We start from the raw sequence: 26,922 nt of genomic DNA on the forward strand, positions 1-26,922 counted from the left end.
GTGTGTGTGTTTCTAAAAAGGACAAAAAGAGTGAGCTGTTGGTCCGAGCGCACACACATTTGTATCTGCGTGGGTGTGCAGTAAGTGTCATCCAGTATTATGAGTGAGCGAGATGCTGAGAGCCTCAATTATCATGACTCTGATGATGGAGGTTATCATGGATTTAATGGTGCTGTTTGAGTGTGTAGCGTTTGTGTGTAATGCAGTAATCTCACGATACTGTTCGTAATATGTTTAACTAATGCCAACACGTGTGATATTTTCACAGCAGATTACTCTCCAATTATATGATTCATACACACAACACACATGTGTCACTATATATATATTCTATACTGTATCTGTGTTGTCTGTACGTGTTGGTTTTGATGCGACTGCAAACGAGGACGCAGCTTTAAATAGAGGAGTGTAGGTGTGAACTCGTATCTCTGTAACGCAGGCAGATCCGCTTCAACACTCGTGTTACTGAGCAGTGGAAACACTCCGTGGTTATTTAATCTCTGGGAGATGATGAAATGTTTTATGGAGGTTAGAGGTGTAACTGTGTGAACGCATAATGGGTCAGTTTGATTTTAATTTCGCCTGCATTTCGGGCTCTCCCTCACATTAAGGCTCATCTAATTCTAAGCCGGTGTGCATGATTGTCTCTCCCTCAGTTTCCTAGTCTGCATGAAGGGCCGGGCGGTTGTCCCAGAGTTGACCCCAGCAGGAGTGATGGTCGGGGGCTCTCCATCAGTGTCTACCCCTGGAGGAGGGAGGTGGAGGTGAGGTATCTCTGCTCAGCCTTTAGGACTTCACTCTTTAATTGTCTGTGCAGACGTCAGTGACGTGATGTTTGTCTCTTTGTGTCCACAGCAGGTTTCGGCCTCTAAAGATGCCAAGCTGTCCTTCACCAACCCGCTGTACAAGTACTCCCCTGATGCTAATAGCTCTGAAGCATAAAAACAATGGACTTTACATATTGACTCTGCAGTAGAGCTGGGTCAAACGCTGTGTGCACATACTTGATGAGTTTGTCTGGACCTGCTGAGGTGCCAAGTGGTGGGGGAGTAATGCAAAGAGTGGAAGAAAGTTCAGATATAATGCAAGGAAGTATTTCAATGTCAATTCTGATACACTGCTGTTGTGATTGAAAAATTATTAATTTATCAAATGAATGATATGAGTGATATCCCCCAAATATCTGGTACTATAAAAGCTAAAAGTTTTGTATACTAACTCATGATTGTTGAGTTTAGACTTTAGCAAATTGTGTCCATATGAATACCAATAAATGTAGTTTTAAAAATAACGTGAACAGCGGTGTAGATCTTTCTGCAGGAGCTCTGCTCTTTGCAGCTCCCTTAAACACTTTTATTTGCAGTTGTTGTAGTGGGTTAAATCCTTAAAGAAATAGTTCACATTGTTAGGAGCTACACGTATAGATGCATGTCTATAAACGGAACTTTACCTGGTAGAGCGAGCGCCCCACTTATACCACGGCTGAGTCCTTACTGCAGCTGCGTGGGTCCGAATCCGACTCGTGGTCTTTTGCGCCACGATTTAGGGGAGATAATAAATATTAATTGGCCATTTTTAGTAGAAGAAGAAAAAAGTAAATGTCAATATCCACCAGTAAACAAGTCAAAATGGCCATTTTGTACACTTAAAACAGCCAGTGCTTCAGTACTGTAACTTCCAGGAATGGTTGCGTGTGTTTGGCGATTAAAGGTTTTCTGCTGGCAGAAGCAGAACACATCCAGTTCATTGACGTGAGAGACTGAACACTGCTTCCAAATGGAGTCCTGACTTCATTAGTGATCTTTTTTTAATCCCCACAAGTGAAAATAAAATAGTTTGCCCCCTGTTTTATTTGCAAATTAAAATCCAATACAAAGTCGGCTTCCTGCAGCTGCTGTGTAATGCGGTGTGGACCGACTCTCACTTTCTCTGCATCAAACAGCACTGAGCAGATTGCTCATTAACAGCACAGTTAAACCGGTCTGGTATAAATTTGACGAGCGCTCAGTCACGGCTCTTCTCAGCTGTGTCTCGTCAAAGATGCCATCAAAAATGGCTTTCTCATATTGTATATATATTCTCATATCAACATGATGATTTACAAGTTCAGGCCATGTTCTGTGTGGTGAGATATGCTAACGAGAGCATCAATTTCCTCTTAGGTCACATCACATTATTGCTTTAATCAACATAATGACTGATTACATGTGCTGAAACCAACAAACGCGTGTTGTGATGTAACATTTTATCCTCTACTGATGAGCCAAACACTCCGATGTTCGTTACTGGATCTTTTTTATGTGTCCAACTTGTCATTCCAGTATTTATAAAATACACTGACTCGCAAAAAAACAGGGCTGCTACAATTACTGAGACATTTGTCATCAACTAACCCTTAATTATAAAATGAGTTATTCCCATCAGAAGACATCTTGGTACGTTACAGCAGTAAAAGCACAGGTGTAAATAATGACACTAAAGATGGCTGCACTAGAACAGAGCCATCGTTAATGCTGTTAGTCACACCTGGGCTTTGTTGTAACTCAAAATGTCAATTACATGTTTATTGATGTCTTATTGAATACCAAAAGCTCAACATATTCTATAGGTGGGAACAAAAACAAAGTTGTTTTATAATAGAATAGAAGGCCTCCTTCTGGCTTTTAGGGATTCAGCCTCCATCCCATTTATAATAAATGTCCCATTGCTTCATATTGACTCAGGTTCAAGTTGTGAATCTTTAATTTTCAGACTGTGGACAAACACGAGCTCCAGTGTCATTACCGTTAAGTCTCCTTCTCCATCACTGTGGAGTCTTTGCTGAGTCCACAGATGGATTCTGGGTCAGAGATTTATCAAAGGGCCACAAGATCAATAACAGTCTTTGAGCTGTGCACTGTTTCGTTGCCTTATATTGGCTCTCTGCCTTTTCCTCGGACACTCTGTTCTGCACAAAGCCAAAGAGCAGGAACCACACATTTGGTCAGAACAGGTTTATGACTGGAATCGTGACATTTTGGCATCTCTTTTACCATAAAAACAAGTTCAGGGATATTCTGACATAACCATGGGAATTAAAAAAATATTTAAATTTAGACTTACAGTTCTGGTCATTCTTCTTATTTGCATACTTTAATCATTGTTACGATTATTAACAATTGCAAAGCCAACATCCAACACCTTTCTGTCACAAAAAAACACCAGCTCAGCCTTTTCACAACCTCTACATCCATGTCTGTTTGTCTCAAACTTGTGACATTTGACCTAACACCACGATAATCAATGAAACCTTTTTCCACTAACATCATGCCACCGCACAAAACAATGCCGCACTCTCACACGGTGGCCTGCTGACTGAGAATGTGCAGCTATCAATGTATTTAGTCCCGGGCGATTGCTTTTTTCTGGTAGCTTCGTTATTCGTGCTGTTGAATAGCATGCTGGAGAGCTGCTACTGTTGTTGGTAAAGGCGGCGTTAGTCAGCTTTTCTCACCGGAGCTATTGTTGCCACAGCTTTTTTGTCAATCAGAGAGTCCATCTAAAGGTCACTGTTTTGTTTGTGTTCCACTCGGAAAGGTTCCTGTAATGAAAACGCTCCGCAATGACGGCCTTTAGGGCCCCTTCTGTCAAAATAGCAGTTGATTCTTTATATACATAACTGCTCACCTGAGACCTCTCCCATCCTGGACTGTCAACCCGCATATCACAGCATCCAACATCCTCCTCTTGCAGCTGGGGACTGAGGTTACTCAACCATCCCAGTCAAGTCAAGGTGAAACTCGCCCACTATCCTTGAAACGATGGCTCTGAATTGGCTCTCTCGTCATCTCTGGCTGAGTGCAGAGGGAAAAAGCCTGTTTCTTCTCTCTGTATTCAGTGAGTGGATGGCGATCAGCCCAAGGGGAGGGCGTCCCCTGACCAGAAAAACACCCCAGGTCTCGGCCTCTTGTGGAGGATGGCAGAGGAGGCGGGCTGAGCTGCTAGTTATTGGATCTCTTGTGGGTTTTCGGGGGTTGTAAAAGCTTTTTATCTACATCTTAACTACCTCCTATGTGGTACAGCAAAGCTTAATTAAGGCTTGAAAGAAATTGTAAAAGGGTGTTTTTTGCAACTTGTGCAGCCAATCAATTAGAACGTTTCCTCATTACAAGCAGGAAAGTCGGTGTGTATCATCAAACGTGGCCGATTTAATGAGATTCTAAAGTTATATAATTTAATGTTTGCCTCATGAGACGCACAAACGAGGCCTTAGAGAATGACTGCCGAGAGATAAATGACCTCTGCAGGGTAATGTATTCTGCCGTGGACTGGAAATACAATGAATTACTCATGAGAGTTTGATCAATATATGACTGTAGCCCAGTAGGTTTCACATATGTGAGGCCTCCTTCAGACCTGCTGGAGGAGGCATGCTGTTGCTGAAATGACAGCTTGTTGCATTGCTCCTGCCTCCTATTTAGTTTGCCATAACAGTCAAGTAAAGCCCTCTTATGTTCAGGTTTGAGCTTGTAATTGACCACTCACCTTCCTGTTTGACTTGAGGCGTTCAGTTAAATGTTCACTGCATTAATATAGCAGCAAACAGCTATATGTAAAGATAAAGTGGAGTAATGTCTACCTGAGCAGAGAATATACTGTGTGTGTGTGTGTGTGTGTGTGTGTGTGTGTGTGTGTGTGTGTGTGTGTGTTAGCGCTGCAAAAGTTAGGGGAGAATACTATATTCTTTTTGGGCCTGTTGATGTAACAATTAGTGATTATAGCAACTTTAAAGGGCATTAGGAGCACCATCCAACCACCAGTTGGTTCATGGATCACAGGCAGAACTAAATGAAATGATTGGAAGGATGTGATACCGAAGTTCGAAGCCTGAATAAGTAGAAAACTTTGGACCATTAAGGGAAGAAAGCTGACCTTTTTCAAGCTTCTAATCAAAGCAAAGCTGAACGACTGTGTGCTTTCAGGTCTTGTTAATACCATTGTGAAACGGAAAAGCTAATAATCTGCAGTTTTATAATGGAAAGACAGAAACAGAGCTGAGCTTGTTCTCAAGGTTTTTTTTTTTTTAGTTCATGACTCTGTTCTCTGTTTATTAAGCGGCCAAGCGTCATAAATGCTCCGGTGACATGCGGCCTCCCAACTCAACAAGTGGGACCCAAATCTACACATAAAAATGTTACACTTTGATCTAAGTTCCCTTTAATGTCGCTCCCAACTCGGTTCAGTAATTTCGTCACGGGAGTTTTGATGGTCTTTAAGGTCACACTGGTGAGACCGGCTCTCCAGCCAAGCAAAAGTTCACGGCAATCTGTGACTGATCCTGCTTCATGCTACACACGGACGGAGTCGTGAGGAGTCTGAGAAAGAGACGGTTTAAAGAGAGCTGAGAGGGAGAGAGAGAGAAGAAAATGGATAAAGGGGGAGATTTTCAGAGTGGTCAGCAGAGGACTAGCTTGGCTTCTTTTTGCTGGAGTTGTGGAACAAGGTGATTAGAGCAGCAGACTGCATGGGGAGCTGTGGCTGAGTCTCAACTGCTGTGATGATTTAAGAGTTGCAGAGAAAGAGAGAGATGTGGGGGGGGCGTAAAGGGGAGTAGAAGTGTGTGGATAGAGGATGCTTTAGAACTAAATCCCAGCCTGGTACTGGACTGCGTGATCTGATTGAAAGATGCTTTACGGTTTAAATGGCCGCGCTTGCATTTGTCAAAAACAATCTCCTTTTATGACGGAAATACATCACTCGGCAGCATATTTTGATGTCTATCTGTTTGGGATTGTACGGACGTACAGACGTTTGATATGCCTCCCTCTTGGGTGCACAAGAGGTGTGCGTCGCTCGAATCCCGCTGAGGGTGATTCCAAGATGAATGTGAGAAAGTGGATGAGACACTATCGTGGTCACGCACTGCCAGCAGATATTTATTTGAGTCTTATGATCTTAAAAAACGTCTAGAACTATTTCAAAGGGAAGTGAAAGAAAAAGCATGTCACTCGCTTCCTCTACTTCTCATTATCTGGATGAGGAGTTTTCATCACTTCGTCCCTAAATGCCTCATTGTCAAGATTTAAGTGCTCGGACAAATATCACCATTAAGAGTATTCAGGATCATTTAATTGACAATACATTTAGTAGAGAAATATGTCATTATACAACTTTGTTTTAGAGTTGTGGCAAGTGTTTAGACGTGTTTTTCACCATCACTGCCACAAAGCAGCAGCTATATTCATTTTGGGGTAAGAACAAATCACTGCTGCAGCCACTAAGTTGGCAGTCGCTTGTAATGATAATAGGACAAAGGTATTTTAGGGGCCGGGGGAGATATTCAAGAGAATAGCTCATTAAGATTGTGACATAATAGCTATTTATTGATCCATTTTAATTTGGGAGCTAAATGACGTCCTGTCGGAATACTTGTGCCCTCTCACGTTTGGACTTTTATTACCTTTGTAGCCACTAAAAAAAGTTTGAAAATCCATTAAGCACAAAAAACTCTAAATGTTCAATATGCAGCCAAGTAAATTATAAAAGTGGTCCTTTATGCAAGAGCTTTTCCATGACTTGTGGTTCAGCTCCTGAGTTCCCACAGCGTGTGTCTTAATTAGAACAAGCATGTGGTCCTAGTTCTTCCTGAACTATAAGCAATGAGGGGAAAAAAACTAGAATGTTCCCTCACAGGAGAGGTTTCCAAGCTCTCCCTCTTCAATATCTGGCTGCTCCCGAGAAAAGTAAAAGAACACAACCGACGAAGGGAACGAGGAGTAAATTAAATGTGAGTTTTTCCGAAATTCCCATCCATCTATTAACCCTTTTGGTTTGTTCTGGGTCCTGGAGACCCCAAACCCTCTTAAACAGCTGAAAAAACAACTTTAATTGTTTTATCAGCTTTGTTCTTCATTCTTTTTTCATGATTTTTCCAATAACAATTGATTAAAAACATGACTTGGACATGTTTTAGTGTGCTGAAGGAAACTCCTCTGCTGTTTCTTGTAAAACATGGTTAAATACAAAGGGTTTTCATGAGCGCCGTTATTCATTAGTGTGGACTTGCTACCTTTTTTTTTTACTTTCTGGATTTCTGTTTCTGGATTTTTAAGAGATCTAACAGGAAGTCGGACATCTCTGGGATCCAGCTGACCCCAAACATCAAGGTAGGTACTGTACAATTCTTTGTCTATAAAATATTTTCATGAGCTTATTTGGTGTAATAAGGCTTTTTGCTCATTAAGTTAGGGTTAAAAAGGGAAATGGTTACCACCTCAATACTTTTCCAGTTATTGAGTTTCATAAGTGCAAAGGGAAAATATTTAAAGGAAACGATTTGGCTGATTTTGCAATTATTTTAATAATGCTCACACATACAGCAGTGGGGTCTGCGCTAAGTAAAGCCAAGGGTCAACAAAACAGAAGGGTTAATAGCCTATATTATGATCCCACTTTCACCTGAAGAGGGCGCCCTCACAGTTCAATCACCTGTTTGTTACAGTGAAGGTGATGAAGGAATGGATAGACAGACGACAGACCATAAAAACAAACATACGTGTAGCAGAGTGTCACTCAAATATAAGTAAACTAGCCTAATAATAACAAAAATCTGACCTAAACAGGCAACCTGAACTTCTTGCATATATTTTAATAAACGCTTCATGCTTAATAAAAACAAAGCCCTCTTGAGAAATGAGTCCAGCTTGTTCAACATCTTGTGTCTGCTGGCAAACAGCTCCTGAACGCGTCTTCGCACATCACTCAAACGCTGCTTGTCAGACACAGTGCGGCTCACATCCTCAGGCACACAGTCTCCACTGTCTCCCCGGCAGCTGGAGAAACGCTTTGTCTCCTCAGCTTCTTCTGCACAACACACACACACACGCACGCACGCACACAGGGCATCACACAGAAGAAGAAGAAGCCATTGGCTCCGAGGAGCTGATGACGGAGGGAGCGCACTGTCTTCTCCAGGAGCGCGTTAGCCCACAACAGACTCACGCACACACACTGCACCTCCGGCCAGTGGGATGATACCAGTGTGTCGGACTGGGACGAACATTTAAGTGGGGAACTTAGTTTTTTCTTCTTCTGCGGTTATTATTTTTGTTTAATTTGGAGGTGGAGACCTGTTAGAACGAGCGCGTTTACACTCTCCAGGAGCGCGCAGTGTGGCACACGCTGGAACAAAAAAAAAAAAAAAAAAACAGCTCAGTGCAGCGCAGGCAGGTTTCCGTTTTAAAAGCAGCAGGAGAGGTACGAGAGTTACGGAGTCCGCCGGGAAGCGGTGTCGGTGCACGAGGAAGACGGAGAGCAATCTGCGGCGGAACTTGGATATGGCGCGTGTGAAGACGGTCGACCTTCTCGTGGGAGTTGTTTTAGTTTTGCAGTGTTTGGGGGATGCCCGAGCCGAGATCCCAGCGAGTGACGGTAAGAGCCCGCACCTTTAAATATCAACGGGACCTGAGTTATAGTGTCCCGTTTTTACAAGCTGAAGTCAAACGCGTCTGCAGAACATGCAGCAGAGAACACACAACTATCAGACACAGGTGGAGGGTGCGTTGCTTTGGCGTGCGAGCTACTTAGTTTTATGCTCAATTCTATTCGTTGTAGTTGCAGTACATCTCCATTTATCATATTTCTGTGTGTGTGTGTGTGTGTGTGTGTGTGTGTGTGTGTGTATGCAAAATAAGAGAAGACCCCGAAGGCGGTTTCTCTTTAATTATCTTATTTTTAGGAGCAACGAGGACGTCATGACCTACTATCTTCCCTTTTCTGTCTCGATCAAAGACTTTGTTATTGTCTAATTATCATATTTCCACAACTACTACACATTTGAGTTAATTGCCTTTCTTTCTTTTTTTTTTTTTTTCCATCTTCGCACATTAATTTGCCCTCGGGGTGAGCTAATTACTCTATATTGTTATAATGCAGTCAGAACAATCGGTGCAGAGTATGGCGATCTCAAACTGCATCTGGAAATGTATTTTTGTGTATTCTGGCTTATTGATATGTGAGATTGTTTTCTCTCTCCCTGGTATGATCTGGAACAACCCTCTGCAACTTTTTTTTTGCAGATTTGAGATCAGTAACCGTTGCACGGTGCAGGTGCTTTCTCAGTAGAAGTCCTGCAGAGGAAACGCTGGATACCTGCACGCTCTGTCCATCTTGATGTCCTTGATTATACAGTGGGGGATGAGGACTCCCGTGTGAACAATATCCCTTGTGTAAAGCCACAGTGTGTGCACCTAAAGTCCACTAATCTCAAATCTATTCCATCACACACATATACAGACACACACACGCACACAGCTTGCCCTCTGACAGACGATGGAATAAGTTCATGCCAACGTTGGTCCTGTTCACACAGGCGAGCTCTTGTTTCCCAGAGCTTTTATTGCTGGCAGCGGATTTTCATCACATATCAGATAGTGGTTAGAGAAATGTTCGGCTGCTGACAGTGACTGTAAATTAAGCCCGTGTGTGTGCGAGTGCAGACCACAGAGTTACTGGAATGTACGGCTCCGTTCGGGAGAGATGCTATCGGCCGTGTGTGTGTGGCCGCTTGTACACACTTTTTGTTAGTTCAACGCAGTCATACTCATTCTTATTTATGAATTCAATCAATCTGCTGCTGCACTCATTTCACATCAGTGCTTTGGTAGAAAAACAACGGCTTGTATGCTTTTTTTAGAATGAGGCTTGTTTTAGAGGCTGCAGATTGAGGAAAACATCAACATCCATTAAGCAAAAAGAGCATTTTCCTCTCAGAGTGCTTCATCGCTCCGTCTCCTGCTAGAGCCGCACACATTTAGTATGTAGGACAGTATTTTTAGACATGCAGGGCTAGGTGGTTCCCTTGTCGTGGACTGACCTCAACTCTGCTGTAAGGAGCAGCCCCCTGTCCTTCCTGAGATAGGCTTTTATTAATACAGTGCAGGTAGACTCCTCCACTTCCTGGAGGTAAAATAATAAGGTACCAAAAGCTTTCCTACTCTGGTCCCAGCAGCTCCAGCAGAGCCTGAGATGTGAAAGGACTGGTTTCACTCCTTGCATGTAGTAGTTGGATGAGCTGTGAAGCACATCTGTGTAAAATTACACAGCATCCTGTGAGCTTAGTGCATCGTTTTTCTTTTTTTTTGAAAGAATATTACAGTCTGTGGCTCTGTGATACTCACCCAGTGATACTCTCACCACTGGCTGCTTTTGGGGGGGTTAATTTGCACTCCAGTGCTTCTCCGAGTGGAAAAAAGAGATGTTTCACTAGAGTCTGGAGTGTGTCTGCATGTGCGATGGGAGAATGAAACGGGGAGAGAGCGTGAGAGAAAGAGAGAGAGAGTCTGGCCTCGTGTAATGCTGCGGTCTCTTTTAAAAGCCTGCGCTGAGGGCTGTTAATGTGCAAAGATTGCGGTTGTGTGTGGAATTTAATTTGTTGTGGATGCTCAGAGTTGTGTTTCGTTGGTCGGTGGAGGGTTAATCCGCCCACAGGCGGCGATATGGACGTTTCCAGCTCCCCTCGTCCATCACGTAGCCGGCAGCCACCTCTGCAATCATACCAACAAGCTCTCACACAAGAGTGTAAGCTGCAGAGAAACATGCAGACTGGCTCTGAAGTTTCACCGTCACGACAATGGCTCAGATTGCTGATACCATTTTGAATCCAGTGTCAAGTCTGTTGAAATTCCTTAAACTCCCCAGCCAACAAATCCCGTCTCAAATCTTTCATTCACAATGTCTTTTTAGTTGGTCCCTGTTGCCTCACTCTGACACTACAGGTGTCTGCAAAGGAGCCGATGAAGTGAACTCAGCGACGTTATGTTATTTTACATCCACTTTCCAATTAGCACATAAACAAGTAGAAGTCTTGGGAAGTCTAAATAGTTTTTATGCTTGGCTGAGGTAGAAAAGTAAGTGGATCAATAAAACACAAGGTGCTGTATGATGACATGCATGATCCGAGTATATTTGGTGACTTATATGTACATCATGTGTGAGACAAACATGGACAAACACCAAAGACCATTTCAGTTTCGTGTCCCAGTTTTTCAATTAAATCATTTACACAGGAGCTGATGATGTAGTAGTAGCAGTAGTACGAGTCCTTCTCTTCTCTGTTGAGAGTTACACATGTGTCGCACCGATCGGGCAGGATGTTCGGATCGTGACAAGCCAAGCTACCGCCAACACGTGTGCTGCAGGAATGAGTCCTTAACACCAGGAAATGAGTTTCACTTCCTGTTCCCTCATCTCAAAGTCAGTGTTTTTTTAATGGATCTTTGGTGAGATGCCTGAGAAAGACAATAATATTTTGTTGGTGGTGACATGAAGTCGTGCGACCACAGTGTACCTCGATTATAGGCTAACGTTAGCTTTTAACTTCTGCCAATTGCATTTACGCTTCATAAAAGCGGTGTTAATTTGTGAAGATTATCTTGCTGAACAAAATGTTAAAGTATCATAATTCTTTGTTTGCTTATTTGCTGCAATAATCCAAAATACAATTGAAAAATCACATGGTCTTTTTTGTTTGTTGAAGGAACCAATGCGATGCTAACAAAAACACGTAATCTATGCAGCACTAGCGACCACAAGTTGTTTATTTTATTCGAAGTAAAAACATTCATCCGTTTGGTTGTCAGTCAGTGTTGTGTTGAAGATGATGTCACGGCAGTTTCTCAGGGAGTCGACTGAGTATCGCGCCTACACTGGGGGGGGACTATCCGCAGTGGAAAACGAAATAGAGAAAAGTACTGGTACCAAAAGTGAGTTGAGCCGAACCATGCAAAGGCAATGAGGCATGAACATAAGTTAACCCCAACACCACAGTCTGTTCCAATGGTGGCTGAAGGATAACTGAGTAATAACTGGGACCCAGAGGAATCCCAGTGGTTAAGGTATAATGCCGCACTTATACAGTACGTATTTTTTATTCTACGTGATGAGTTCATTTCCCACCAAACAAACAACCTAAACCGATTCGATAAGGGGATTTAAAAGAGGATTCAGATTTGATATCAAACCTCGTACCTTTTCATGACAAATGCTCTCTTCTCTTTGTCATGCTGAAGGAACGATTCCCGACACAAACTGTCCATGGAGAACAAAAGCTCCGGCTCGGTCTACTTTAGGGAAGAGACTGTAAGCCTTCTTGGAATCTGCCCTCCCTCCCTCCCTCCCTCCCTCCCACCACCCCCCAGCTCTCCTTTCTGACATTGCACATTTCAGAATGGACAGAATGAGCTAGCCTCTTTATTGGCCCTCTGAATGACCTGCTGAAAGGATCTGCCATGAATGGATGACAGGGGTGGGGTGGTATGAGGGGGTAACAGACAAGGAGGGGCGGTGGCGGCGGCTGGGGTTTATGTGCTGCCCCGTATGCAGACACAGTGGGCCGCGCCATACATCGTGGAGGAAGGGTCGACCCCCGTACCAGCATGCAACAGCACCACCAGGCTCCTGCATTGGTCACGCCTGGCCCTCTGAGCTCCCTGCCCCCTTTTTTTTTTTTTCTTACTCCTGGAAGAAGCTCAGTTTGACGGCTTGAGAGGGCCAGAGCGGCACGCAGAGTTCAATAGGCTCAGAGACAAAGAGCAAAGAGGCCACTAGTTAATGAAACCCAGCGCAGTTAAGCTCCTCTTTAGCTGCTCCTCATTGTCTTTCATGTGGTTCAAAAAGCCCCTTCACTTCCCCGATTGCTGCAGAGCTCTGCCAGAGTTGTCTGCACTCACTCCCCGGCATTTTCTATTCGGTTTATTTATTTAGCTTATTCAGAGCAGTGGAATTATGGATCTTGTATGGAACTATGGAGTTTGAAAAGGTCGGAGGCGGGAGCAGCGGCCTTGTTAGGAAGCCTTCCAGATCTGAATGTTCAGTGAGAGATGACAGGCATTTTCCATTCGTGATAAACATCCCTTTTTTTCCACAGATGGTTGCAAAGCAGCCAGTAGACCACAGCCAGGCTGTTATCTGCTCCTCCTGTTGACTCTGCTGAGGGATGCTGCCGTGTAAGAGACGCTAGATCGTCAACTGAGGGGTGAAATGAGTCAAATGTTTTTTATTTAGGTGCGAGGAGTTGGCTTTTCTTTTGCCTGGAGGGGACAGTTTGGGGAGATAACGAAGAGAGGGAGGAGACTTAGAATAAAGGCTGAGCACCTTCATAAGAATTACAGCTGCATTCTATAAATATTACACTCCAGAGAATAGTGAGCAATGATTAACAGCATAGGTCATTATATTAGGATAAAGAGATGACAGTGTAAGAGCATCCAAGAGAGGGATTTTCCTTTCCGGTTATATTTTCTGAAGATCCAGGAGTATTTTTGTGTTAGTGTTGGTGAGGGAGTTGGTGTACTTTCTTTTTTTTCTGCCTCATTTGATTTCTGCATCTGTTAGCTATTTCCTGTCACAATCGATCAACATCATTTGGCCGTACGCAGTATTGAAATATGTTCTTTCTGTTGTGTTTGTTTATTTACTATGACGGTGAGGGCACATAAAGACCGAGATAAACCAGGAATGCCAGCAAAAAGTCTTCCAAATATTTAGAGTTATGCCATCCCTGAGTTTGCTGCAGTAAAAAGAGACAGGAAGATGTTTGAAATATATTTTATAATGAAAGTAAAATAAAACGATGGAATGTTTGTGGGCTGAATTCAAGGAATGTTTCCACAAAGCAACACAAGCGAACCTGATAGCTGGTGTGTCAAGAGTTCCTGTTTCTATACACATTTTCAATTTGCGCATGAAAAAAAGTGAAAAAGCTGTAAAAATGGATAAATAGGTGGAAAGGTTGGTGAAAACCAAAAGTGAAATAATGAAGTGTATGACGCATGTCGAGCTTGGAAACGTGCATTCATTCACATTTTCTTTTGATGATTTTCTTGAAATTTGATTAGATTTGCTTTAAATTTGGATGCAAACTTGCCCGTTGATCAACTGATGGATTTCTTTCTGTATGATAGTTGAACGCTGGTGCAAACCACAGCATCCATGAAGTTATTTGACGTGAAAGGGGCCGACGTCAAAATGTGCCGTTGAGATTCTCTTTACCTTCTCCTATTGAACTAGATTGTAACTGCATGGAAAATATCATGATCGTTTTTTTGGTGGATTTTTCCTTTGAAGTCCTCTAATCTGGTCCATGTTAATACCAGTCACATGCTTTCATCTTTGTCTTGATTTGCCCGTATGCTGCTGGACAGCTGAACTATGAGTAAATGTTTGATTCAGGATCTTTTGAGTGTCTCATTAGATCACAGCCTTAGATGCACACCAGTAAGTGCCTGGTATTTGACGACTGTAACCTGAAGTTCACAGTGCTGGATTTTATGGAGAACATATTGTTTAAAATGGCTGGCTGGATGGCAGTCAGCTGTGTGGCCTGTAACATGAGTCACTGCTGGCTGTGAAACACAGATGGGGGATGATTTCATGCTTCAGACACAGCGAACCTGTTGGAGAAGCCTTTTTGTGTTTCATGGTAGGGATTGAAAAAATACCTGCAGGTGTAACAGAACAACAAGGAATTTTCTTTCACAAATATTTAAGAAAGCTGACTGATTTGTACCTGTATCTAGTGGGGCTGGGCAATAAATCTATATTGTATTGCTATCGTGATATATGACTAGATATCCTCCTAGATATTGTAATATAGCAAAAGTGTTGTCTTTTCCTGGTTTTAAAGGCTGCATTACAGTAAAATGATGTAATTTTCTGAACTTACCCTAATGTTCTATTATTTGTCTTTACCCACGATATGGCCACAATCTCCCGTCACAATAAAGGTTGATTCATATCTCAATAACGATATATATCGCGATATTGCATGTTTTTCTGTAATTCAATGTCTATATGAAATAATCACATGGTTTTATACACTACTAATGAAAAGTATAGAGTATTTTCTCATTTAATGAAGGTGCAAAATGAGCCGACTTTTGGATAAATCTCCATAGGAAGGAATTGAAAAGACGATAAATGACCATATTTAATTATCACCCAGCCTTACTTAGTCATTATATCCACATTACTGGTGATTATTCATCGAAAATCTCATTGTGTAAATATTCTCAGCATAAATAGTCTATCCTACAGGTATTTGGTCAAAAATATTGTGATATTTGATTTTCTCAATATTGCCCAGCCCTACTATCAAGGTTCTTTTTTCAACACACAAACCCCCGCAGGTAGCTGTGCATCCAAACAAAAAACTCCATATGTGAAAATTACATACGGTGCCTGCTTTTTATCCACGCGGCGCCTGCACCGAAATGATGAAAAGCAACCGAAGATTTGATGCGCTCGCACGAAGGAAGTTGAAAGAGGCGGCTCTCCAAAGGGGAACAAAGTGTTACATGCATGGCTGTCACGAAGGAGAGGAGAGAGCGTGGCGTTTCAGGCCGTCCAGTCATGCTGAAAGAAGATAAGGTGCCAGAGGAGCCTGTCACCCCCACCCCGAAGCGGGCTTCATATCTTGAGCCCAGCAGGAGCGCCGGCTTGGCTTTGTCCCACAATAGCAAGTGTCACTCACAGGGTTTACGGCATGCTGCTACATGCTTTTGCCTATATGTGCTACTGTGTGTGAAAGTTCTCTCTCTCACACTCTGTATCTGTGACTGTCAGTTCCCGTGCTCTTTCTTTCACTGTTGTTTTCTTGATTTTTACCCTCATGCATTTTTGAATTCGGACAGCAGCGGGTGAATAAACCAAGGCAGGATCAGTATGTTGTTAGGGCTGAGTTGCAAACCTCAGTACTTTTTGAGTCCAGACTGATATTTGGCACTGAAAGGTTTGGTCAGATTCTTAGAATTGTTTCCTTATTCTCTCTTCAGATATGAAGGTCTGGTGTAAACATCTTATTTTGTTAAAACAAAACCTGGCTTTGGCAGGGTTTCTTGCAAATTGCGTTCTTAAGTGTTGTTTTGGCATCTGTGCCGGTATTTCACTTTGAAATTTGGAAGTGACTGTTCCCTAATCCCCTCCTGGATTGGTAACAGTAAGCTTGTACATGGGGCTTTGGTAACAGAGATGCTCCATATGAGTTTTCTTAGCCTTTCCAAAAACACAAGATCGAAAGTGTTTGGTTGGATGTTAGCTTGTGTGGCTAACTAGTGTACTGTCCAAGGCCAAGGAGCATCTCATAATACTTATTTTGTGAGGTTACAGGTTATACAAAAGAAAAACGGTGTTTTCAACCTTCTAATGGAGCTAACTTTAGCTGAATTAGCTAGCTTGCGGTCGTTTCATGTCAGCTGGCGAAATCTAAGGTTACAAAGAGATTGTGATTGGTTTAAAGAAAAACAAAGAAGCCAGAGTGTTTTTACCTCTTATAGCAGAACGATAATCTGTGGAGTCGGACGTTTCTTTAGCGCTGACGCTGTCGAGATGTCTGTCTGGCCATGCAAGAGTTTCATGTTTATTGGTCTGTTTATCATGTTAAAATAGCATGCTCATAACATGCAATTGTTTCTGCGGTAGCTTCGAACGCGCTGCTGTCATCTTTTAATCAAATTATTGTCCATAAGCAGTGGAGAATGAATCAATTACACAACAATCGTAATTCAGAACGTACTCATCACGTTATGCTTTGGATGAAATTTGCACCCGCTGTGCACACAGGCCTACTTGTCTCATTAAGCTGGCTTTGTCTTGATTTATTGCTAACATATTGTCTTATAATGATGGGTTTCATATTGTGTTTTCCGACTAGGAGGGCATTTGTTGCTGTCCATTCAATTAAGGTTGCCGTGACATATTATGAAGGAATGTAAGGGCCTTTAAATGTCCGTCGCCCCAGGGCCTCAAGTAATATTATTGCGCCTCTGGTACCATGATTATCCCGCTAATGCTGCGCACACTTGAGTATGTTCAAACAGTATGTTTTGAGCTGTGCCAAGCAAACCCTTTTCAGACATTTATGTGTTTTCCTTGCTGTAGGTCCAACAGCGCTGCCTTTGTTACTCTGCCCGGAAAATGTCTCATCATTCCCTGTCCAGAAGTTTCTTTTCCCTCGACCAAACTCATCCTGACAAAGAACAAGCACGCCCCGCAGCAAACGGCTCCTCGCAGTGCAACTCTTTGACGCGCCGGAGGATTTTGGGTGGGAATGAAAAGATTTACAGCCACAAGTGTGTGTTTCTGCGTGAGGAGGCTGAGAATAGATTGTGACTTTGATGACTCCATCACAGTGGTTTTCTGTTTGCCACCTTACATCTATAATTCAGATGGACAGAACAAATCTTGAGGATGTTTAAACTGGTTATTGCTGCCTTTCAGGTGAACACAATGTTCTGTATATATACTTAGAGGGACTTTTTGCTGGCTTGAATGTTGATGTCTTGTAACAGTAATGCCACAGGGACTGAAATGGACTCTGCAGTCTCAGGGAATAAGTTGGTCATCTGTCACTGAGTGCTGGAAAGAAAATGCTCAACATTGTTTTGCGACTTGTTTTTGGGGAATTCAGTCCATCGGGTGAGTCATGAAGACTTGTAATGCATCTGTAAGGCCTCCTAGCTCGGCTTTGCTGTTTATCGCTTCACCCCTTCAGGAATCGGGGCTGCCAAGAATGAGGGGAGAAAGGACTCTTCCCAGAAGCAAGCAAAGGTTTTTTAGAGGTCAGTGTGACTTGGAGTTTGGGGTATGCAGTTTTGGCCAAGCTTGGTCCAGCTGTCCACCTCCTAAATGGGCGCGGAGCTCATCCCGGCGCTGTAAACAGGAGGATAGTTGGCAGCTCATTCATAATGAGAGTTGTACTTGCCGCACATGGTCATCTCTGTCTTGTTTACCGCTTCCTTTTCTTTCTTCTGACATGATCAAACATGCTCGACTGAGCTAAACAAAAATAAACCCACCAAAGTCAACAAGCGATTCTGGTAAATGTGGTTTCGTTTGTGCCAGGTGTTTCTGTCTCCCCCCCCAGTGCTTACTTGCTGAGAGTTTCTCCCAGAGCTCAGGACAGAGGAAGGAACAAAGGTGTGCTTTGAGTCTTTGTGGCGATGAATTGAAAGGTGTAACAGCAGCCTCTGTATGAGTGTACTGTATGGGAGACAGAGAGAAACTCTGCCCAGGTAACTAGAGACGGGTCTCGACCCAGTGGTATGTCCTGCACTGACGCACTGTGAACAACAAGCATCCTGATACTAAGGGGAGGTTGTGAGGTGTTCTAGTTAGGGCAACAACACATCAATTTAATGGGCACAGTAGATCAAAGTCTGTGGTTTGGCTCTGTGAGCAGTAAATTGGCTGGTCTGCAAGCTGAGGCCTGATTGCTTGCGGCATCCCTATTAAGCGCAGGTAGTTGCTATGTATAACTCGGTACGAAAATGTCTGTTTGTGTTTTGGAATAACAAAGAGCGAGGAGGAGAAATCAACCACTTCCTCCCCCTCGCCCAGAGAGTATGTATTACACTCAATGTATTACACTCACTGTTGCTAGCAGTGAGGTGTTGTATTCAAATGGTAGATTACATCCATTCTCAGCAGCTGATAATTTCCCGTCTAAATAATGTGATGGCTGGCGTTTCGTTACGAAGGGAGTTCTTAGTGTTTGTGGCCATTAAAAAGGTGTTTGTGCGAGGAGCTCTTTTGACAGCTGAAGAGAGGAGCCCTAACATCATAAAGTGGTAATTGACTCCCATGGCCATTCTCTCCTGTGTCCCAGAATGCTTTAATTAAATGGAAAGTGAATTAGTGTGAGCAGTTTAATTATGAATGTTATTCATACCATTGCACAAAGGTAATAAATGTGCCCTTGTCTCAAACAGGTAGGGTGGGAGTTAATGATAAGCAAACGACGTCGAGCCACAAAGTCAGTTTGAGCGATAGATGGCGTCAGACATTGGACAAAATAGAATTGAAAAGAGAAAACTATTTTTTTATTTGTTGAAAATCTGTAATGTTATTCTGTGTTTAACTCAGAGGCAGTGTTGAGGGGTTTATCATTGCACTGGTGTCCCACAGCAACCACAAGCTGATACGTGTCTCAGCTCCAGATATTGATTAAATGTCTGGCCAGAATCCCCATTCACCCGAAGGCCTCTGGTACCCCGGACACTGGAAGTAGTCAAGGTGCCAACGTACTGAGCATCATCGCAACATGGGACCTGCTCCCTGCCAACCCAGCTTCGAACTTCTTTAAGTCATATTTAAAGAGTTGTAGGGATGTAATTCGACATCTAAGACGCAACAGATTTTCCCTGTTTTGTTTTTTAGCCTGATAAAATGAAAGACCTGCTTCCCAGCACACATTGAATGGGAGTTCAAAATGAAATGCCCCGTCTCCAGACAGCTGCCAAACCAATGATATATGCCCTGGAAATCCCATCTATCGACAAGCAGCCAAAATTAAAATGAGAGGTGGCGATATGAATATAAATAACTTGTTTGATGTCCTTTGTTGCCACGAGTCTGCCCCAAATGTCTGGCCTGGCAGAAGTATTGGTTTTCTTTTGGAGGCGCGTACCAGTTAGTCAGTCCTTCAGTAATCTTTCATTTCCCCACCGCTACAAAGCCGTTTGTGACATAACATGATGTTTGATATTTCATTCAAAGTCACATTGATTTTTTTTTTTTTCTGCTAATATGAGATATTTAATCTCCTCCTGACAGTTGCGGTCAGAGCAGGTGCTGTTTGTCCACTAAATTTAGAGTTGATTTATGGTTTCTGAAGCTAATAAGGGATTAGACGTTCAAACTTGTCAAAGTGCTGACCTAAATCTGGAATCTTTTGATTAAAGTGTCATTTAAAGAGACAATTCCTCAACTGAACCCCACAAAAACAATGGAAAATCAATTACAAAGAATCAAAAGCAACGAGGCAAAACCTAGCATTCCCCTAAACTTAGTTTGTGTTTACTGTGAAAAAGCTTCCCGGCTTCAGGGCTTTTTTGTCTTTGCAGATGCAGAGCCACATGTAGGGAATTTGTGTGTTCTTCCTCAATTGTTCAGAGGTTGGGGATCAGTTCAGATCCGAGGAGGAGATCGGCTCATCAGAGCTGAGCCCTTTTATTGTTTGCACATTGTTTCTGCAAACAATTACAACTGAACGGATGAATTGAAGGCTGTTGAAAAAGTCGGGCCCAGTAAGCTTTTCAATATTCACGCGTGTATTTGTTTGTTTGTTTGTTTGTTTGTTTGTGTGTGTGTGTGTGAGTTCCTGCATCTGCTTGAGGTTATTGAGCAGCCACTTCACAGCAGCCCATCAGTAGCGGTCAGCTAGCGATTGTGTATTAGCTCAAGTGTACACAGATGGAACGGATGAGTTGTTTTGGGATCATTCTTTGCAGAACCACATTGATGCCGGAATAAAGATGAAGGTCTGGAGACGCTTTAAAGTCAAACTGAAATTGAATTTTTGTTGGTCAAGTATAAATATATTGTTTTTGTGTATTTTTTTGGTTGAAACTAATTATCTACAAGGAAAATGTATATTTTTGTTGGATAGCAGTGTTTGAAAAATGTTTGGAAAGTCTGCAGTCACCAAAACTAGTTGATGAAACGGAGACAGCTAATGATAGCAAGAACCCCCCCCCCCCCCCTCACATGTACACTGTGTTCACTATGAATTACTTGTGAAGTGCGTGAATTTCGAAAGGGTAGTTCACCAGAAATGACGATCATTTGACTTCTTCTTCTTCTTAATAGCAAATTACAACCTTACGGAGCATTACCGCCCCCTGGTTTGTTTGCTCACTTGACAATTGTGTTAAAACGGAATAAAAATTAACATTTTACTTTTACTTGGTTGGTGGTCCCTCCCCTTCGACTATGTAGTAAAGATGGCGACCATTAATGGTGAGAAGTGTCCAGTGTTCCACACTCAACTTTTTTTCTCAAATGAGGAAGTTTGATCAAAATTGTCCGTTTCCGTTCAGCTTTTTTTAATGCGATACCTCAAAATGTGCAAAAAAACATGTGAATGGAAACACAGCTACAGTGCACTGCATTTTATCATACTTTTTATCAACGTACGTATGCACTCAAAATAGCAAGTGTTATTACGGACGATTGCAACTTTAGAGTGTGCAGGTGCTGACCATGACTCAGCAGGTGTTGAAATGACATGAACGGAATGCAGCGTCTAGTGTGAATCAGTGCTTCTGTTAGCCGGCTAGTAGGTTACACTTTACGGTTGAAGCTTTCACTTTGTTAGCCTAGCTTCCTAGCTTCCTTTTGCAGAGTGGATTACAAACTTAATGCACACTCAACACTCACTTTAAGCAAACGCTAGATTGTTAACGCTATGTAGGCTATGTAGTCTCCTATCTTAAAGTGCAAAGCATTGCACAAAAGCTGCAAATACAAAAAAGTGAGGAGGATACAAAATTAAGTTAGACTTTAAGGGCAAAACAGAGGCAAGGACGGATCTCTCTATTTAGCTTTTAGCCAGAGCTTTCTCACAGTTCAGTGAGATTTCCCGACAGAACAAACTTAACTAATCCTGCAGAGCTACAGTACAGCTGTCTCTTGCTACCTGGATGTAATGAGGAAGTCCTTCTGCTTCTTGCCCAGCTTCCTGTTAATATTCATGTGTCGCATTTGATTAGCCATCGAGCTCGGATGATTGGTTGCCTGCGCTGCTTCACAGTGACCCCGAGGGACTGACTGAGGATGAGTTTTTAATAAGCTGGAGGTCACAGTAATCTACTGCTGAGATCAGAATCCAGTGAGTTCTTCCTGGAGTACCTGACGGTGGAGTAATAGATTATATGAATTCACACATCCTGTAGGCCTTATCACATGCTCTATCTTTTCACTGCTCTATGTGCCTCTTCATTTCCCCTCCCACCCACTTTCTTACCCTCGTTTTTCTCCCTGCCCCAGTTTTACGTTAACACAGTGAGCTCTGTAAAAGATGAACAGTGTTCCGAGTCTTTAGCTGTGTCATACATCACCTGAGTTCAGTTGCGAAAGCTGTCCTTCACCTGCTGCCGGCCCCGCCGATGAAGAGCCTAGAAATCAATACCTTGCTAATAACATTGAGTTTGCACCTGAAGAACGATGTGAATCAATATCCCGCTAAAATAACACCCATGACACCAGTGTGCGTGTGCGTGTGCATACTACGTGGCCAAAGGTATGTGGACACCTATAAGTTAAACCCACATCTGCATGTGATTGGTGAACATGTCATTCTAAAGCCATAGACATCAAAATGCTGCTTTAACAGCCGGCAGTCTTTTCTGGGAACATTTTAGAGCCTCATTGCAGGGATTTACTCCCCAGTTAGGGCTGCAACTAATGATTAAGTTCCTTATTGACTAATCTCTTGATTTATTTATTTTCAATCAAAGTTAATGCGAGGAACTTTCATTATGTGTTGGTTTAGTCCGTTCCTGTGAACAAAGAAAGGGTAGTGTTTCTGAGTACCAGAGTCCCTTTAGAAATCTTCTCATTTTGCTATGTTTTGATTTCCTCTGATTCTGCCCGAACCCGACCGATTGTTACCGATTACAAGCATTAAATATAACTATATAAACATAGCCAATCTTCTCGCTGCTTGTTTGTTATGTAGAGTTTCTTACTAAGAGTTTCATAACCAGTTAAAAGTTCCTCGTATTAACTGTAATTTAATGTTTAGTCTAAATCCCAACATGTTCAATTTAAAGTAGCATTTAAGAAGATTGTGCCTGGAAATATACAAAAGCATTAGTAGCTTTACGACTCAAGTTCATCTCAAAGGTGTTGGTTGGGGTCGAGATTAGGACTCGAGGCCGATGAAGTTCTTCCACACCAAACTAGTAAAACCATTTTATGCCTCATGTTTTGTGCAAGGAAGCATTGTCCTATAGAAACAGGAAAAACATCCTCAAACTTAAAGAAAAGCGACCCTGCAGGAAAACTCTCCTTAAATATAAACGAGTCTGACAGTGAATAAATGGAGTCAGAGCAGGCAATCAGTGTTGTAGCATGCCCCTCATCTGAACCTTTGACCTTTCCCTTTCTCTCAACAACAACAGACCTCAATCCTACTCCCTGACTCGACGGCTAAATTCATCCGTCTGAGCGTGAAGGAATGAAACACATTAACACTGCGCTGTCGGTGTCTGTTCAGAGCTGCTAAGCTCCAGTAATATGAATATGTTTACTTTGAGTCATTTGTTCATTTCAATAATAAAGTGAATGCACAACGGGAAAACTTTTGTGATTTCAGCGTGACTTTTAACTTGCAGTATTTGAATTTATGGCCACTTACCAGCAGAGGAAACAAGCTGTTAATACAGTGACATATCACCTTTCTATGACAATCTCGTCAGCAAACAGTTACCTATTTACATATTTGACAAATATGGAGAAACGTTTTATTTTCTGAAAACAATTGCGAGCCGTAAACCAAAACATTGAGCTAAACTACACTATAAATCTCTGAGTAGCTGAGGGGAACTGCAGATTCAGGTGATAATTATCTGGGTGTTCATCACTACGAGCGAACCCTTTCACATAACACGTAGTCATGAGATCCATTGTTAATCTAAAAAGTGATAGCTGCTTTAAGATGTACTTTCAATTTTGTGCAGCGATGAGCAAATAGTCTCCAATATCCCACTGACTCCCACCAGCCTAAAATGTGCCACGCCAATATTTTTACATTAATGCTGACATAATCCACATGGCGAACATCAGTGCAGCTGGCAATGGTCCAACGGTCGGCTCCATATTGGATTCAGTTCCAAGTTAATAAACTCCTCAGATCTGTTGAGCTACACATTTCTCATCCAGTCGGCTGTTTTGTCTCTTTAAAAAAAGTGAAATCAATGTTCAAAACATTCAGATAGTCACGGCACGGAGATGTTTTTGTTGCTTGATATCAGTCATGGTTTGGTTGGCTTTGCATGCTTTCATGTTGTTTGTGCATGCTGCTGCCCGTCAGTTCAAATCTCAGTCTAACGTACATGCTGGCCTCGGCTGGCCCCGGCTGAGGTGCATTTTGGATGCTTCACCCCGGGTGTTTTGCGTCCTGTGGCAGATGCGCGCTGACAGCCCACTGCCAAGACGTGACAGGCGACACATCCGGCTTGATATGAGGCTACAATCAGGTTGACAGGAAGGTAATGAAAGGCCCCGTCTTCCCTGACACTTTGGCTGTCCCACTCGGTGCCGGTGCTGAAGTGTGCATCGCGGAGTGATTGACGGTGATAATTTGACCCCCGTCTGTCAGGGTGTCTCTCTTTATGGAGGGGCATCACTACGAAGACCTGATTGTCTCGGTGGTCAGGGGTTATCTGCTCACATTGTAGAAGCACTTCATCTGTCAGAGGGTCTGTGTATACTACAGTTTATATTTTGAGGTTTATCGTAAAGATTCAGAAGCTTTGAGATGAGATTTTCTGGAATTTGTCAGATTTATTTGCTATAAATCACTTTCAACAACATGTTTTGCACTTCGTGGTTGATAAGCATCCTTCTGTCAGCTGTTTCAGTTTTCTGCTCAGTGAAAGTCCTGGAATTCGGAGGGAAGGAGCGATGGGATTATCATGTGGGACTGCACATGTGTCTTAAAGGGGGGAAAAAACAGGTTTGGCCTTGTAAAGATGACAATGAACAGAGAAGGAGATGGGGAAAGGTTGGAGAGACGGCCAGCGGAGGAACTGCAGAGTCTGATCTCATGGACTCCTGGGTGTCGAAAAGCTGGAGCGACACCAGCGTCCTCTTCAGAGACCGGGAGCCATGAAAGCACAGCACAGCAACTTCTGTGACATAAATGTTTAACGGCTGCAACTTCCAAAAGGTCACCCGAAGAGAACATGTACGCAGACTCTACAGTAAATGTTTGAAGAGGCCAAAGTTCAAGTTATATACAAGAACACTTGAGACAAACACATTCCCACGTAAACGGAGCCCACGCTCTGCAGCCTCCACTGTTATGAAAATCTGAGTTTTGTGCAGATGTCTTGTTTTCTTCCAGCCTTATTCTTCCACTACTCCCCTCTTCCCCTCCTGCAGATGTGAAGGCTTTTGCAAGTCACTGAACGTCCTCCGCTCTGGATAGCTTCAGCCGTGTTGGCCAAGAATGTGTTCATTTATTTTTTATCAAAGATCACAGAGGTGAATTATGAATAAAGGTTTTTGAAAGAGTGGCATCATGCCATACATTAAGGTTTTATTGGGAGAAAGAAAAATATCTGCTTCGAGCCCCAGGGACAGCTAGCATCTGTCCTGCTGGAGTGTCACTGAGCAAGACACGTTTCCTTTATACCAGTCTTTTTAGGATCTCAAAGAGTTCTGCATTGTGGCTCAAAATGACTGAATGTGCTAAAATGTTTTGTTTGCTAGCACAATGGCTCTAGGGATGGCAATTTTGGTCTATCAGTCGGTCCAGCACTTTGGTCCCCAGAGGATGAATCCTACTGACTGGTATTCTCCTCACTTTTGCTCAAGCACCAGCGTGAGGTTGACATTTATGGTTTTCATTACCAGCTCGTTCTCCCTCCCAAGTCCTCAAATACAACAGCTTGGTCAGTGGTCGTACGCTTCAAACTATGGCGCTCCACGTGGAGTTGGTTATGGCGGGAGTGAAGGAGGAGGTCGCGTGATTAAGTCCGCGTATAAGGAGGAGGTCAGGGTGGATGTTTCGGTCCAAAAACACAGGACTCTCACCCCGGAGACCGGTGTTTTTGTCCCGTGCAAAACCAATAGTGAATTTTTACTTATGTTGCATTACGTTATGTAACTTAACTTGCGTCGCATATGTAAGGTACCCTACTTAACTACCTGATAAATATATACTCATTTTAACCCAAAACATTTTCCGAAAGTAACCAAGTTGTTTCCTGTTAACACAGAAGTTTATGTTGTAAAAAGCAGACATTGACGGGTGGAAAACTGATGCCAGAGGGGCACGAAGAGCATCACAGTGTGAAGCGAAGGACACCTGATCAAGCAGCGGTATTTGCAGAGTTGGTTTACTCAATACTGTTCAAAATGATTGCTGTTTTAGCAATAAATATAAATCTTAAATGATTTCCAGAGAGAGCACTCACTTCAGAGAGCCTCTCATTTTTTGATTTCCATCACCTCTTTAATGGAAACTGTTTCCTCTTCCAATGCTCGATGGTGCTTGAATGTGTTGACAGGGCAGATAGTAAATTATTTGGATGTCAAGGTCTCCATTCAGTCTGCCAATTACCTTGAAAGGACAGGTGATAATAATGCATGACATACATGATGCATTTTATTGCATGTATGAATGAGTGAATTTGGCGATGCATATGTGCAGTTGTCTGCAGAAATCATTGTGTGCTTGTGCAGGTGTACGTCAGTCTCCATTGAAGATAATTAGTGTGAAATAACGGATTTTTAAATTTCCCTCAATGTCAGCTGTCACACAGAAAACAAAGCAGATATTCTGAGTATATTTCAGGACGAGAACAAGCTTGTTAGTCAAGGTCATTTCCCCCCCACCTCACTGACAACATCAAGAGACACAGGCAGCAGAGCTCTGACGTGTTTCTGCGTGTTTCTGTCTGGACGGTGACCCAGTTCCCCTGCTGACAGGGCGATAAACACGCAACGCACGACTGTACTGTCGTTATAGACTCTGTTGAAGAGCGACGGCGTCATTATGTAGTTTTATACAATGCTAGTCATGTGCTGCTGTGGGACAGGTCCATACAAAACCTACCTGGCCCTGTTGTCAGCACTTCTATGGCCTATAGTTTGGAAGACAAATCACTAAAGCTAGCTTTGGTTTGGCTACAGATTTTCTTTGCCTCAGCATTTGATAAATAACTAGTGTAGCAGATAAAGCTGCGTTTACTGAATGAGTTTTACTCCCCTGAAACTGAAATACATATATATTTTGATCAATGTTTAAAAAGAAAATGAATGGAAAGTTTTGAAGCCCAGTTAGAGCATGAGAGGAAATCAATCAGAGAAAGGGAGAAAATCTCACTAACTGCCAGATATTACGGCTATATTTGGAGAAGAACCAAAGAGAAGTCTTGT

The 26,922-nt window shown here is 42.7% G+C and overlaps 2 protein-coding genes across 4 annotated transcripts in view; both read left to right on the forward strand.

The window, feature by feature from the left end:
- malrd1 (MAM and LDL receptor class A domain containing 1) overlaps positions 1–1,291 on the forward strand; it is a 45,051-nt gene extending 43,760 nt beyond the window's left edge. For 2 of the 3 annotated variants that reach the window (XM_031850373.1, XM_031850371.1), the window contains exons 32-33: positions 657–764; positions 856–1,291. In XM_031850373.1, coding sequence (XP_031706233.1) covers positions 657–764; positions 856–942 — 195 coding nt within the window. In that variant the 3' untranslated portion in view covers positions 943–1,291. The remainder of the gene's footprint in view (positions 1–656; positions 765–855) is intronic. The other variant, XM_031850372.1, reaches the window with a different exon arrangement.
- Positions 1,292–7,906: 6,615 nt separating this feature from the next.
- The window catches only part of plxdc2b (plexin domain containing 2b), a 77,553-nt gene continuing 58,537 nt past the window's right edge, over positions 7,907–26,922 (forward strand). Inside the window, exon 1 of the mRNA XM_031850581.1 lies at positions 7,907–8,409. Within this exon, the coding sequence (XP_031706441.1) occupies positions 8,316–8,409 (94 nt within the window). The 5' untranslated portion in view covers positions 7,907–8,315. The remainder of the gene's footprint in view (positions 8,410–26,922) is intronic.

This window comes from Anarrhichthys ocellatus, unplaced genomic scaffold, assembly GCF_004355925.1.
Source record: "Anarrhichthys ocellatus isolate YVR2014 unplaced genomic scaffold, GSC_Weel_1.0 scaffold10, whole genome shotgun sequence".
NCBI lineage: Eukaryota > Metazoa > Chordata > Actinopteri > Perciformes > Anarhichadidae > Anarrhichthys > Anarrhichthys ocellatus.